The sequence below is a fragment of the Lagenorhynchus albirostris genome, chromosome 15 (genome assembly GCF_949774975.1).
Source record: "Lagenorhynchus albirostris chromosome 15, mLagAlb1.1, whole genome shotgun sequence".
Classification (NCBI taxonomy): domain Eukaryota; kingdom Metazoa; phylum Chordata; class Mammalia; order Artiodactyla; family Delphinidae; genus Lagenorhynchus; species Lagenorhynchus albirostris.
This window is the reverse complement of record NC_083109.1, coordinates 23,122,295-23,137,776: the sequence shown is the minus strand read 5'-3', so window position 1 is coordinate 23,137,776 and position 15,482 is coordinate 23,122,295. Positions and strand designations below refer to the sequence as shown.

General features: G+C 47.1%; 2 protein-coding genes across 25 annotated transcripts in view; both read left to right on the top strand.

Moving 5' to 3' along the window:
* Positions 1-3,911, top strand: part of EPB41L1 (erythrocyte membrane protein band 4.1 like 1) — a 127,019-nt gene extending 123,108 nt beyond the window's left edge. For all 20 annotated transcript variants that reach the window (XM_060124832.1, XM_060124850.1, XM_060124849.1 and 17 more), the window contains one exon: positions 444-3,911. In XM_060124832.1, coding sequence (XP_059980815.1) covers positions 444-452 — 9 coding nt within the window. In that variant the 3' untranslated portion in view covers positions 453-3,911. The remainder of the gene's footprint in view (positions 1-443) is intronic.
* A 2,923-nt stretch (positions 3,912-6,834) lies between these two features.
* Positions 6,835-15,482, top strand: part of AAR2 (AAR2 splicing factor) — a 67,004-nt gene continuing 58,356 nt past the window's right edge. For 3 of the 5 annotated variants that reach the window (XR_009535421.1, XM_060123564.1, XM_060123563.1), the window contains exons 1-3: positions 6,934-7,159; positions 10,011-10,819; positions 14,497-14,726. Coding sequence is in view for 4 of the 5 variants with exons in the window: in XM_060123564.1 (XP_059979547.1) it covers positions 10,063-10,819; positions 14,497-14,726 (987 nt within the window). In the remaining variant the exon portion in view is untranslated. The other 2 variants (XM_060123562.1, XM_060123561.1) reach the window with 2 other exon arrangements.

The window sequence follows — 15,482 nt, the reverse complement described above, 5'->3', positions numbered from 1 at the left end:
CACAGCAGGCAGTGGCAAACAGAAGGGAAAGACAAAAAAAAAAGATCTGCAATCATGACTAAACATTTCTTAGAACTGAGAGCAGATAGAAAGCCAAAAGGAAACAAGTATAATCTTAGCTTTCAGTGTTCAAGGAAACTTGGACAAATTTTCTAGCCAAAGTAAAAGATACCACCTGCCTGGAAACAACCCAGAAAACACACATGGCCTTTGGAGTCAGAGAGTCAGACAGAGGTGGCTTCAGTTCTCAGCGACCACTTTCTTACAAGCTGTGTGGCCTTGGACAAGTCACTCTGTCTTCCCTAGTCATAATAAATGGCACACGGTAAAGACAGGGAAGACAACCTCTTGCCATGTATTTAAAGATGAGTGACAAAAGTTACTAACTCTTCTTGTTCTCCTCCTTCCTTTGCATCTTCTCCCCGCAACACCTCTGGCTTCAGGAATCCTGACCTCTGTGAAGAGATGCTGGCGTTTTTGGTCCAACCCAAGCCAGAGAACCGTAAAGAAGGGGCCTTCATTCTGGATTCTCCAACTCAACACCGACGTCCCAGCTGCGACGTACTGTCCCTGACAAGAGACTGGGAAAGGAAAAGCATATATATATAGATATATATAGATATAGATATATATACAGGAAACATCACGTCCTTGCACTGCTGCCGGGGCTGGCCGAGCATTCGGCCGACAGCAACGGCCAACATCTGAACGCCTACATTTCCTTTGCAGACAAATTGAAGAATTGGTGGGATTGTTCAGGAAAAAAAAATCATAACAACAATAATCCCTTGCTCCGCCCCCCCCCCCCCCCCCGCCGCGCCTGTCCCAACCCCCTTTGAAGCCCCGCGGAACAACCAAGACAAGCCAGACCACGCTGATTGTAGAAGTACAATGCGACCCGGGTTCTACATGTTCCATTCAGTGGACGAGCATTCCGTTTCTTCTCCTGCGTCTGTTGCCCACTCAAATGCAAAGGAAAACACTTCTGCAGCCAAGCAAGAGAAGCTGCAGCAGCAAGACACGCCCCGTCAAACGTTTTCCAAGAGAGAAAAGTCCCTGCTCGGAAAGGAGGAGGAGGAACACTAGATTCTTATTTTTTGGGTCTTGACACTGGGCTGCAAAATCCACCTTCCTTTCTTCCGCCTCCCCTCCCCGTCGACTGTCACACATCTTGTCAGTCATTTTCTGTCTGGGTTCCCTCCTCCCTCTTCCCCACCCCACCCCCGCCTCACCTTCTGTGTCCTGGTCCTGCTGAGGGCCACTGCAGATGACTCTCACTGGAAGCGAGAAAAAGCAAAGCAAAGCAAGAATGTGAAACCAAGCCACAGGAGGTGAAGTAGACATTGTGTGTTATGGGTTCTCATTATGAAGGTGCAGCTCGTAGATTCGTATGGATGTGCTTTTAAGTTATGTATATTACATATAACAGGAAACAAATATTAAAATAAACAGTGCTGGTAAGTATGAAGCTGACATTTTAAAATTATAATTATCTGACTGTGATTGATGTATCCCAAGGTTCCTAGATCTCACCGAACTGACCCTGCCAAGGACACCCGGACTCTGGCTGTGGGTCGCTCACAGTAGGAGCCGACGGTTCAGTGTAGAAATACAGTGTGTGGTGTTTGTAATTGACTGATTGGTGGGGAGGGGCGGGGTCCCCAGGTGGAGAGGCAGGGATTTTGGCAAGAAGGAAGCGACACGGGTGTGGTTCAAGATGCCTTCTCCCCCTGGGCAGTAGCAACCGGGGGGCTGGTCTGTGCTCAGGCGTGGGGTCCAGAGTTAGGATTCTGCCGCACAGGTCTCCCGGCTCAGCGCCCCCGCCTCCCTAGGAGGCTCGCCTCCTTTCTCAATCTCTCTTTGTTTTGCCACGTCTTGCCTTTTCCTGACCGCATTGTGACAGCTGACTCCCATCCCGAGGGAGGTGACATACCCAGCTGCCGCGGAAGATGGTGGCTTCCACCTGGCTGTCTGAACATCCCCAGCCCAGTCTTTTCCTTTACCACTCCTGTATTCTGTCTGAATCATTCTCTGCTTCCCGGGCCAAAGCAGCCATGGTAGAGACTGAACACAGGGCAGGCCCTGATAGGTCAAAACCGCACTCCCAACGGCTTCGCCTGCCCCAGAGTAAGCCGAGGAGGATCTACGTATAAGACCCTGGCTTGAGAGACCTCGCCTTCAGTCGGCGTCTGCGCTCTGAGCCTGTGCCCTCGGAGTCCCAAAAATGGCCTTGAGCCCACAGAAGCCCTTGGAGAAGACCCCCATCAAAAGCTTGGCATTGCCCTCTGGCACACGTGGGCCTTCCCAGGCCTCCTTGACACAAGATGCTTCCCTGAGCTTAATGAGGCCCCTTCTGAGGGAGTTTTTCCACGCTGCCCTTTACTTTCTCAGTCCCATTTCATTTCCCCCATCCTGCTTCTAAAGCACGCGGCAAATTCACTCAACAAATATTTATTGAGTACTTACTTGTGTCAGGCACTATCATTAGGCTCAAGGAGAAAGCGTGGGGGGGAGCAGAGGGACCTGGGAAGAGCCCTGAGCCAGCCTTACATCTCTAACCGCTCTGAGAACATTTCCCAATTCTCTCCAATTATCAGACATTGCCTAGGGACGTCCCAGAGAGGGGCTTGGCTTGCTTATTAGTTACCCCGGTGACACATATGCTCAGCTGCTTAACTGGTGCTGACCTGAGGCAGGACAAGAAACCGGAACAGTGTTTGCCTCTGTGGGCAAAAATGGGATGGAGAGAGGGCGGAGAGAGCCCTGCACCTGGGGCCCAGGTGACACAGTCAGCCACATCCCCTCTGGGGCAGGCTGGTGGCCCACTCCAACTCCCCCTGAGAGCGAAGGCACACTTCGAATGCACCAGGTTCTTTTTACAGTCCTGGGAGAGAAGCCACAGAACCTCGTTCCTGTCCTCCTCAGCCTGAGAGCCCCCAGCGTTTCTGGGCCAAGAGCTGGAGTGGCTCCGCCCTCTCCGGGCCACCTGGAATTGGACTCAGGCATCCCTGTCTTTGCAGGAACCAGGTGTCCCGAGAGCACTGGACATACCTCAGAGAGAGAATATTTGTTCTGGGTTCTGTGCCTGCCTACAGACCCTAAGGGTGTGGCTTTAGGGCAGGGAAGATGTGACCAGGCTTATTAGCTTGTGGGCCAGCCAGGGTTTGTGGAGCTCTCCATCCCACAGATGTTCTGACCTTCCGCCGAGAGGCAGGCAGTGCCAGCAGGGAGGAGGGGAGCTGCAAAGCTGAAATCTAGGGCACTGTTTCCTCCCCATCCTCCTCTTCATAGGGAATATAGACGTTTGTCTTGTCTGTCTTCAACCTACTTTTCCTTTTTACATTTCGCATCCTTTCTGTGCCACCTCTCCACCCAGGAGACCATGTAGCATGGTGGAAAAAGTCCTGGAGGGCAGTCAGGAGTTCTGGGTGGCCATCCTGGCTCAACCCCTAACTCACCACGTGCCACTGAGCTAGTCCCATTCCCGCTTCGGGGCCTCAGTTTCCTCACGTGCAAAACGAAGAGGATAAAGCAGAGGGTCTCCGTGCCCTTTTGCCACTCTGCCAGCCTACAGATCTTTGTTTTCCCTTCTTTTGCTTTCTTGGGGTCTTTTCCATCTGAGGGTATAGGAAGTGCCAAGACCTGTTTCAGTTTTTGAATCCTGCAAGCACATTCCAAGACTGGCCTGAAATTGCATGAACAACATCACTCTAAATATATACTTTTTTTTTTTTTCCAAAAGCACCTTCCCAACCAACTGCGATGCTGTCCTGGTCCTTTTTACTCGCACCCTTCTCTCCTCTCTTGTCCCCGCGCTCCCCCACCTCAGTGCTCCGTGCTGTATGCGTGTGCTCTCTGTTCTTGTATACTCAATAAAAGTGAAATAAATGTGTTTGATGCTGAACCACAAACTGCCTTGGCATCTCTCTCTCTGTCTGTGACCTAGGCTACCAGTACAAGTTGGCATCGTGGGAAGGGCTAAAACTGGGTGGAGAGATCCCAACTGGGACACTTTTATGCAACCTACAACACTTTCATTCAAATATTTGCAGATCCCAACGTGGTCCAGGTCTTGGCTTTGGCTTTACACGTACAACAACAAATAAGACAAAGCCCCTGACCTCCAGGAGCTCACAGCCTAGTGGAGGAAACTGATAACAAAACAGGTGAGCACTCAGAGATGATTCCAGAGTGATCCGCACCAGGAAGGAAGTGCATCAGGGAAGGGGATCGTCACTGAAGGAGACCACTTTAAAAAAGATGGCCAGTTATGGCCTCCCTGAGGACATGATTTTTGAGCTGAATGAAGAGAAAGATCGAGTAAGGTGAAGAACTTGGGTGAGAGCATTCTAGGCAGCAGGAAGAGTAGGCATGCGGACCCAGGACACAGAGGGGCTTGGTGTGTGGAGACACACTTGAAAGAAGAGCACCGCCATTGGGGTCTTTTCCCACATCCTCCTTCATGGGAGCCGAGTGGATAATGTATACAGCAAATGTTGCCATAACCCCATACATGCTACCCGTCCCGACGTTGACATCATCTTTCTTTCAATTGACTCTCTGTAAAAAAAAAAAAAAAAAAATTTATTTAAAAAGGAAACTATATTACTTCCACAAATGAAAAACTAGCGTCACTTGGCAAAGGAAGGAGGTCTTCATAAAAGTAAATGCAAGAATATTAAAACTTAAAAACCATAATCCATGTGAAACCTAAATGTGTCCCTTGGGCTACCTGAGGTTCATGTACCAGCACTTTGCTTTCATTCTACCAGACAACTCACCCCAAACCACCTTTCTTTACTACCCCAAATCTCACAAGCAAGAACCACTGCTAACTCTCTGGTCCATTTTCTTCCAGTCTTTTCTCATGTATATGTATTTTATCAGAGTTGAAGTCACCTTGTACATGCTGTTCTAAACACTTTTTTTGGTGGGAAGGCTGTGACGCAAGGCATGCGGGATCTTAGTTCCCCAGCCAGGGATCGAGCCTGGGCCCCCTGCGGGGGAAGCCCGGAGTTCTAACCACTGGACCGCCAGGGAAGTCTCCCATTCTAAATACTTCTAAAGACTTAAATCCTGAGCATTTCCCTATAACTTCAAACACTAAATACTGTCTTTTCTTTTTAAAGGTAATTCATTAAATGCTACAAGATGCTATGCAGTGAAAAGCAATTCTTCAACTCTCTCCAGACTCCTGTCCATTGTCAGAGTCAATTGCTTCCAGGAGTTTTGTGAATCCTTCCCTGAATTTTCCCTGTAGGTTTCCTTTAGTTATCTGTCACACCTGGGGTCCTGAAATAGGACAAGGTTTGCAAACATTGGGTTCCCACCCACCCTGGATCTGTGTCTCTGTCTCCCATAAATACAGAGTCAGCCTCCAAGCTGCTTAGGAATAACCTGGCTGATTCATTTAGATCAGTGACTCTTAACTTGTGTGTGTGCGCGCGCATGTGCGTGACTTTGTCCCTTGAGGAACATTTAGCAATGTTTGGAGATATTTTTGGTTGTCACAACTGAGAGGTGCTACTAGCATACAGTGGGTAGAGACCAGGGATGCTGCTAAACATCCTACAACACACAGGACAGCAGCCCTACAACAAAGAATTATCTAGCCTGGAATCTCAATAGTACCAAGGTTGAGAAACCTGATCTGGGTGGACATGCAACCCACCAGCTGGGATTCCTGAGCTACCACCTATGGCTCCTGTGCCCATAGTTCAGTGCCCTGAAGTCTCAGAAGATGGTGAGTCCTGCTAGAATAGGGAGCTCTGAAAACAGACCAAGGAGCTCAGCACCTAAGGCTGGAAATGGGGAGGGGTGGGGAGGGAGCTGAGCTTCTTCATGCAGGAAATGGAACTGACATGACAGACAGATTGACACGCATGACTGTGACTGATGGAGGCCATCTCTGGCTAATCCAGCAGCAGCTCGTTGTGATCAACCATGACTGCAGGGCCCGGTCTAGTCTGTCACCCACTAAGAGATGAATTTTGACTGAGACAGATTGGCATGCTTAGTAGGGTTAGTGCAAGGATTAGACATCATACACCAAGTGGCCTGCCCTATGGATCTTGCACTTACCTAGGCAGCCCTCACAATCATGTAAGCCAATTCCTTGTAAGAAAGCTCTTATATACCTCCTGTTGGCTCTGCCTCTTTGGTTGAACCCTGACTGATACAACCACCCAGCACAGGGCTAGGCTCCAAAATAGAAGCCATTAATTAATAAAGAATTACTGTCATTAATTAAATGCATAATATATGTATTGAGCTGGGCCTTTGTGCCTGGCTTTGTGCTAGGTTCCAGGAAAACAGTGGAGAACAAGACAGGCAGGTTTCCTCCCTCAAGGTGCGTTTACAGCCTGACTGAGATATCGTAGTAGGCCTGCACTGTCTGAGGACACTGGGTGGTTATAGCTAGAGGGACCGATGTGGTGACTACTGCTGTGAGACTGGTTCTCTCTGGGCTGGGTTTCTGAAGCTCTCCTCTACAGCTGAGTATGGTTGGAAGCTGGGACCGGGTGATAACGAGCCAGCTGTGACACTGTCACTCGGATAGAGATCGACTGAACCGAACCACGACTGAGCCTCTGTCTGTGGCTGCTGGGCAGCCATGAACTTGACCCCAGCCTCAGAAACCATGACTGATTGAGACCGAAAAACCATGGCTGGTGGATGTGTTTCTGGAGCGGGATATAAAATGCATCGTTTGATGAAAGTTATTATCCACTGTTCAGAAGCTAAAACCAGTAACTAAAAGTAGCAAAAGGCAATATTTGATGGGGCGGAACCTGCAGAGGCGGACCGTTCCTCCCGCGACCGAGAGATCCGCCCGGCCCCTTTTCCCGTTGCTCCAGTCCGGCGCCCGAGAGGGAGAACTTCCGGTGCGCTTCCGCGGTGCCTGAGCCTGAGGCAAGACCCAAGTCGGTGAGCGCGGCCTCCTGTCCTCTTTTAACTCCTCTGCTTTCTTTGTCTGTGTGGTCCGACCACCCCTCTTCCCAGCTTGGGATCGCGGAGGGCCCTGCACTAGGGCACCTAGCAGGGACTGGGACATCCCCGTCTGTGGGCCGGTGGTGGGACCCACCTGTCTCTACAGGCCTTGCTCCCTGAGAAACCGTCACCAGATACACCGTCGCCAGGACTTCCTGGGGCACCCGCGGTAACTTGCTTTTTTTCGTAACTTTAGAACTTGCGGGCCGGAGGCCGTGGCTCCGCCTGACGTGGTTCTGAGCTACTCTCTGTAACTTCGGCTAAGGTCTTTTCTCCGAACCGAGGCTTTGTTTCTTATCTACAAAATGGGTATCATGCTTTTATTAAACAAATGTTTACCAAGTGTCTAATATGTGCTAGAGATACAAAAGACCCACGTCTCCTGGGGATGACAGCCCTCTATTAACATTTGCAAAATTGCAGCTGTGATAAGTGACATGGAAAGATACGAGGCGCCGTGAGAGCGAATTACAGGAGAACTGACTTAGACCCGGTCAAAGCAGCTTTACTGAGGAGATGAATATTGAGCAGAGATCAGAAAAATGATTTGAGAAAGAGGGGAGGGAAGAGTTTTCTATCAGGGAAGCCTCCTGTTTGAGGGTCTGAAAGAGGTCAGTTTGGCTGCAGCAGAGAGCGTGTGGGGGAAAGCATGGTATGACACAAGCTGGAGGAGTTGCCGGGGACCAGACCACGCAGGCCTTCCTTGTAGGTCATGGTAGGAATTTAGTTTGCCAAGAGCCACGTGAGAAGCCTCTCAGAGGATATTAAGTATGGGTGGTGACATGCTTAGATTAGTGCTTTGAGAAGGGCACTCCAGCTATTGGATGGAGAAGGGATTGAAGGGGCGATCACTCTCTGGGTGAGGGATATGGTAGTTTAGCTTAAGGAGGTGGTAGAGAGAAGTGGGTGGATGTGACTCTCTGCCTTCCAAGGCATCTTCTTTGTGCCAGGCCATGTGCCAGCTGCTGAAGGTATAGTGAGGAGAATTACAGTCTGGTGGAAATAGAAGGAAAGGAATGGCATTATCAAGGAGGGGCATACAGATGCCACCAGGGAAGATGGCTAATTGATGAGCAGTTATTCTAAATGCGATAGCTGTTCATCTAGCAAATATTTATTAAGTACCTTCTGAATTCAAGATTAGGAATAGGAAAATAATATAAATTATTCAGAGCAGTGGCTTTCAGACTTTTTTGATTGTGACCTACAGTAACAAATACATTTTATGTTGTGACCAAGAGTCCATTCAAACACACAAAGCTTCCGAAAACAGTACTTAGCTTTAATATTTATGATGTACTCTGATTTTTAAAAATTCTGTCCTTTTATTTTAAAAAATTAATGCTGGCTGAGATTCCCTAAAATGATCTCTTGACCCATTAACAGGTTGTGACTTGCAGTTTGGAAAAATAATGCTGATTTAGAGTGAGAGTCATTTGTGGTGGGTATTGGGTTAAGACAATAAAATATGTCCTTAACATTTTTGGAAAAGGGTTGCTCTTCCTTTCCTCATGGTTTTATTTTGTTTTGTTTGTTTAAATAAAATGAGTAAAAAGGATTAAACAGGCAGCTGGTCCTTCTGTTTGTGAAGTTTTGGAGCCTTGTTTGTATGTCTGGCTAGATTGGAAGTGCCTAGAGGGCAGTAACTGTCTTACTCTGTGAATGTTTCTGTTAGTGCCTGGCAAAGATCCTGGCACAGTGCAGGCATTCCAGGGTTATTTGTTGAATTGAATAGGTAGGTGTCTTGGGACTAAAGGGTTAGATAATTGTCCTGTTTAAATTAGTTCATGTTGGAACCATTCTTTTTTTTTTTAATTAATTAATTTATTTATTTGGCTGTGCCAGGTCTTTTTTTTATAACAACACCTTTTATTAATTAATTAATTATTATTATTATTATTTTTTTTGCTGTGTTGGGTCTTGGTTTCTGTGTGAGGGCTTTCTCTAGTGCGGCGAGCGGGGGCCACTCTTCATCGCGGTGCGCGGGCCTCTCACTATCGCGGCCTCTCTTGTTACAGAGCACAAGCTCCAGACGCGCAGGCTCAGTAGTTGTGGCTCACGGGCCTAGTTGCTCCGCGGCATGTGGGATCCTCCCAGACCAGGGCCCGAACCCGTGTCCCCTGCATTAGCAGGCGGATTCTCAACCACTGCGCCACCAGGGAAGCCCTGGAACCATTCTTATAAATACAGAGGCAGTGTGTGTCTGCTTACAGAAGTTTTATCAGTGTGTCCTCATGGGTAGTTCAGAGGTAGACAAAATAAATGTTCTATGGTCTTTCTCTTCGGATCCAAGGCCAGCTGTGCTTCCTGGATCCCTTCTGGGTGAGCAGTCCAGAGCTGCTACTGACTGTGAACCCTTTGGGAAGTCGTTTCACTCTCTGGACTTCAGGTTTTTTATAAGTAAGAGAAGAAGGGTGTGGTTGTGGTTGAAAAGCTCTTTCACTGCCCAAACCTTTTGTGAATTTTAGATACTGAGCACCCACTTTCCACCTTTGGTCCATTTCTGGGCCTTCCCTGAGGCTTATAGGAAACTGAGTGGGTGCTTATCAACTCTTCTGGGGACTCTCCAGCAATAGGTTTTAGACAGAGTTAGAGTTTAAGACAGTTTAGGCAGAGTTATAGTTAGAATGGACCAGCCAAGCTTTCTCTGCCTTCATCCTCTGTTGTGAGAAGGAGATCTGAGAGTAGATCCTGAGTGAACAGTGGAAAGAACACTGGCCTGGAGGGCAGGGTACCCAGGTTCTAACTGGGTCCTCTGTGACCTTGAACATGTCACTTTTCTTTAACTGATGTCTTTCCAGCTGTGAAGTGAGTGTTCTTGCTCATTAAACCAAAACACAAAACCCCTCTTCTCTTTGAGTCTTATTTTCTTCATCTGTAAAACAATGCGGGGTTGTGGTGAAAATTAAGGGAGATAATTATGTCAGGGGTCTAGTTCAATATCTAGCACATAGAGAATGCTCAGCAAATGAAGCATCCTTCCCCAGGTTCTGATTAACTCTGATATATTTCTTTTTCAGCTGTTCTGGAAAACTAGAAAAGTTTTCTTTTTGGTCACTCACCACTGGTCCCATGGCTGCCATGCAGATGGATCCTGAGCTTGCCAAGCACCTCTTCTTTGAAGGGGCCACTGTGGTCATCCTGAATATGCCCAAGGGGACAGAGTTTGGCATTGACTACAACTCCTGGGAGGTGGGGCCCAAGTTCCGGGGTGTGAAGATGATCCCTCCAGGCATCCACTTCCTCCACTACAGCTCTGTGGACAAGGCCAATCCCAGGGAGGTGGGCCCCCGTATGGGCTTCTTCCTTAGCCTACAGCAGCGGGGGCTGAAGGTCCTGCGCTGGGATGCAGTCCAGGAAGAGGTAGACCTGTCCCCAGCCCCAGAGGCTGTGGTGGAGGCCATGAGGGCCAACCTCCAGGAGCTGGACCAGTTCCTGGGACCTTACCCATATGCCACACTCAAGAAGTGGATCTCACTAACCAACTTCATCAGCGAGGCCACAGTGGAGAAGCTCCAGCCCGAGAGTCGGCAGATCTGTGCCTTCTCAGATGTGCTGCCTGTGCTCTCCATGAAGTACACCAAGGACCGGGTGGAGCAGAATCTACCCCGCTGCGGCACTGAGTGCAAAAGCTACCAGGAAGGCCTGGCCCGGCTGCCCGAGATGAAGCCCAGACCCGGCACAGAGATCCGGTTCTCCGAGCTGCCCACACAGATGTTTCCGGCAGGTGCCACGCCGGCCGAGATAACCAGGCACAGCATGGACCTGAGCTATGCTCTGGAGACCGTGCTCAGCAAGCAGTTCCCCCAAAGTCCCCAGGACGTGCTAGGTGAGGAGGAACGAGGCTTTGAGAGTGGGCCAGGGGAGGTGTATATAGTAGGAGGGCTTGAGAACAAGGAGTACATCTTGGGTTATCTAGTCCAGTGGTTCCTAAACCTGGCTAGGAGGCGGTCTTGCCCAGAATGCTTGTTAAAGATACAGATCCCCAGGTCTTACCCCTGGAGGCTGATTCAGGAGATCTGGATTGGGGCCCCAGCAATTTATCTCTCTGTCTACCTAACAGACAAGCACTGTAGATGAACCTGATGCAGACAGTCCTGTGTTTGTGTACTGATGGTGTGGCCCAGCCTCCCTGCCACCGCGTCTTACAGATTGAGGTCCATAGAGGGAAAGGATTTGGCTGCTAAGTGGTGTAGTCGAAGTGAGACCAAAGCCTAGGGCTCCTGGTTCCCAGGCCCAGCCGTGTTCCTGGGGGCCTCCCACCTCCCCGCTCAGTTTGCTCCTGACTCTCTCAAGGCTTCATCCAGAACAGTGATTTTCTTTTTCTTTTTTTTTTAAAGGTCCAATTCTTTTTCTTTAAATTTTTAAAATTTTATTTTAAAAAAATTTTGGCTGCATCAGGTCTTAGTTGTGGCACGTGGACTCTTTCATTGTGGTGTGTGGGCTTCTCTCTAGCTGTGGCACGCAGGCTGCAGAGTGTACGGGCTCAGTAGTTGTGGTGCACGGGCTCTCCTCTAGTTGTGGGGCACGGCCTCCAGAGCACGTGGGCTAAGTAGTTGTGGCGCATGGGCTCAGTTGCCCCATGGCATGTGGGATCTTAGTTCCCCAACCAGGGATCGAACCCACGTGCCCTGCATTGGAAGGCGGATTCTTAACCACTGGACCACCAGGGAAGTCCCAGTGATTTTCTTTTAATTGTCATAGTTTTTATTGTTGTTTTTCCCCCTTATTACAAAAAAATAACATATATTCATCCTAGAAGAAAAACAAAAATAAAATTCCAAATCCCACCACCTAGAAATAACCATTGTTTTGCACTTTGTTGTACTTATTTTCCATCTTTTAGGTATATATTTATATGTATTTCTCAGTTTAATATATTTTTGTGTTTCCTTTTAGTCTTTTTTTATTCAATTATGTGTTTTTGTATATATAATATTTTTACAAAAACAAGACTACAGTATATTATTCTGTAATTTGCTTTAATATAAACATTTTTCCATGTCACTGAAATGGTCACTTCTCTTTAGTGGCTACTTATGTTCCATAGTAATTGAACCAACCCCTGTTGATGGATCTTTAAGATGTCCCTATTTTCCCTATTATAAGTGGTGTCTAATGAATGTCCTTGTGTGCCCTTCTGCATACATTTCGGGGTGAAATTGTTGGATCAGAGTGTGCATGTTGCCAGGAGAAGGTCATGCATCCTTGCCAGCTGGTGAGGCTGTTGCCCATCACCTTTGACATGGCATTTGATATGGCAGTTTAGCAAAGGTCTCTTCCAACTGGATAGTTGAAAAATGACATCTTGTTTCAATTTATACTTCTCCGATTACTAGTGATAGTGAACATTTGTCACATCTTTAATAGTTGTTAATATTTTTTCTTGTATAAGTTGTCCAATATTTACATCTTTTTCTATTGGAAGATCAGTGAGAATTTTGAATATAGGGCCTTTTACATAATAGGCTTAGCTGATAAAAAGGGACATTTTATGGCGTGTATCTATTTTCATTTAATAAGTAACACTTGAAATTCTGGCTTAAAAATAAACAGAAAAAAAAAAATGAACAGAAATCCTGTTTTCTACCTCTTAAACATTTCAGTTCTTCAAAGTAATCTTGTGAAAAGGTCTGTTTCAGGGATTACTGTATCTTCATGACAGTCCTTTGAAATTATTTCTGATCTCATAATTTAATTTTAGACTGAGCCAGAAATGTATGAATTTAAACAAATGCCCTAAATTCAGAGAATAAGCTCGTATTTTCACAAACTAACAAGGTAAAGCCAACCGAAGAAGCAAATCATTAACCTCTAGAAAAGGTTAAATTTTCTAACCTATAGAAAGTTTAACTATATTTTGAAAATATTGATCAAATGTTCAAAATATCTAGACTAGGTAGCTATCCACACAAATCAAACTTTGTTCCACAAGCCTAGGAACAGAGAACTAGTTTTTCCAGGTCTCCAGAGGTGACAGATCAGACACCATGCATTTAAAGAGGTATTAGTGTTGAGTACATCTGTTCTTTTTATGGCCCACACGTAGATATACCACAGAAGCCCTCCTTAAATTTGAAGCCAGAGAGAGCGTCTCTGATCAGCAACAGTTTATCTTGGCAACTAGAGACCCAGCTGCTTGCCCAAGGACAATGGCTTCTGGATTACCAGGTCTCTGTTTGAGACAGGGATCTGGTGGGAATGTGGGAATAATAACTAAGATTTCTTGAGTGATACTTTGTGCCAGGCATTATGCTAAATGCATTATGTATACTATATTGATTCATTTAATCTTCACTACAACCCTCAAATAAGGAAATTGAAGCATAAACAGATTAAGTAACGTGCCCAAAGTCACACAGCTGCTAAGTGGTTGGAGCTGAGATTTGAACCTATGCATTTTGGCTCCAGAGCCCATGCTCTTAACCACAGGCTGCTCATAGAGATCAAATCACAGAGCCCTGTGATTAAACTAGGAAAAATAATTTGGCTGGCAGGCTAACCCTGGAACAAGTACTCATGAATTTTCTTGTTCAGGGAGGCTCTAGGACTGTTCCCACCCAACAGAAATCTGTTTTAGGGCTTTCCTGGTGGCGTAGTGGTTAAGAATCTGCCTGCCAAAGCAGGGGACATGGGTTCAAGCCCTGGTCCGGGAAAATCCCACATGCCACGGAGCAACTAAGCCCGCGAGCCACAACTACTGAAGCCACACTACTGAAGCCCATGCGCCTAGAGCTGGTGCTCTGCAACAGGAGAAGCCACCACAATGAGGAGCCCACGCACCGCAACTAGAGAAAAGCCCGCGCACAGCAACGAAGACCCAATGCAGCCCAAAATAAATGAATAAAGTAAATACATTTTAAAAAGAAATCTGTTTTATCTTTCCATTGTTCAGTTGCTAAGCATTAGATGTGTGACCTTGGGCAATTTGCTTGACCTCATCTATGAAATGAGGCAAATACCACCTTCCCTGATCACCTTGCGGAGTTGGGCTGAGGATTATGTGGTGTAATGCAGCATTTCCCTGACCCTGAAGCAGACCGTGTGCATCAGAAGCACCCGGGAAGCTTGTTAGAGCTACAGATACTGAGGCCCCATCATCTGTCCTCAACCAGGATCTCTGGTGGTGAGGCTTGGGCAGCTTTATTTTTAACAAGTTCTCTTAGTATTTCAGATGGGCAGCCAGTTTGGGGATCCACTTGGCATAATATCCATGGACACATTTGTAAACTTGTTAAATGCTAGGCAGATACTCTGTGTGCCTCTTCTCTTGCACTCAGATGTCACAGAAATCCAAAACCAGTTTGGTTTCTCATGGCTTGAGTTTATAGCAGTTCAGCAAACTTTTATTGAGCAGCTGCTAGGTGCAAAACCCTGTGCCGGGCTCTGGAAGAGTGACAAGGATAGAAAGCCACTTATTGCTGAGGCCCAGTGGAACTGGCGGCTTAGTAGTATCAGCCAGTACTCCTGTCCCTCAGGATCATTTCTCCTCTCTGCACCTTTCAGGTGAACTCCAGTTTGCCTTTGTATGCTTCCTGCTGGGGAACGTGTACGAGGCATTCGAGCACTGGAAGCAGCTCCTGAACCTTCTGTGCCGGTCAGAAGAGGCCATGGTGAAGCACCACACCCTTTACGTCAACCTCATCTCCATCCTCTACCACCAGCTTGGTGAGATCCCCGCCGACTTCTTTGTGGACATTGTCTCCCAGGACAACTTCCTCACCAGCACCCTACAGGTGAGCAGGCTTTTGGCTGACACCCAAGTGGGTCAGAATTAAGGCCAGGGTGTGTGAAAGTGCCCTTGGAGGCTTACCTTTTTTTTTTTGCTGTTCTTTCCTGAGCCAAGTTGTCATCATTTCAGTTTCCTAATAGTAGGTTGTTCCCTGGTTCTCTCTCCTACTTGATTATAAGCTCCTTAATTCCAGAGACCCTCTCTCCTTCTCTCCGCCTCGCCCCCCAAGGTGCCTAGCACTGGGGTACTTGGAATTTGAGTCAGCCCCACCCCTTGAGCAACTCGGCTCAAAACAGTTTTTATTTCTGCCTCCCTGTAGCTGTAAGTTGCTGCAAACCAGTAGGACAGAGTTTTGAAGCTAGTTATTCCCAGGGAAACATCTGCAGCTCCTTAGATCTCATTTAGGCATTAAAGTAACTTTGATTTCCTGTTCAAACAAAATGTGCCAGTTTCTTCAGAGATTCTCTGACAGAAAAAGTGAAATTTGCTTTTAACTCAGCAATTAAATTTTCATTATGAGTGATAATTAGGGAAGAAGCTTCAAACAACTTACAATCTCCATCCTGTGCTATTTCCTCCCTTTGCAAACAGATTAGCTTCCTTTTTGTTCTTGGGACAGCCTCTGTCACTCACATTGTGTAACTTTCTCAAGTATAGAAGAGGCAGAAGCTGCAGGCTGTCAGTTTCCATACTTTCTGTTTCATGACTTTTTTTTCACTGTGTGTGAGACCCCCACAGGCCTGCTCCTTAAAAGGTGGCT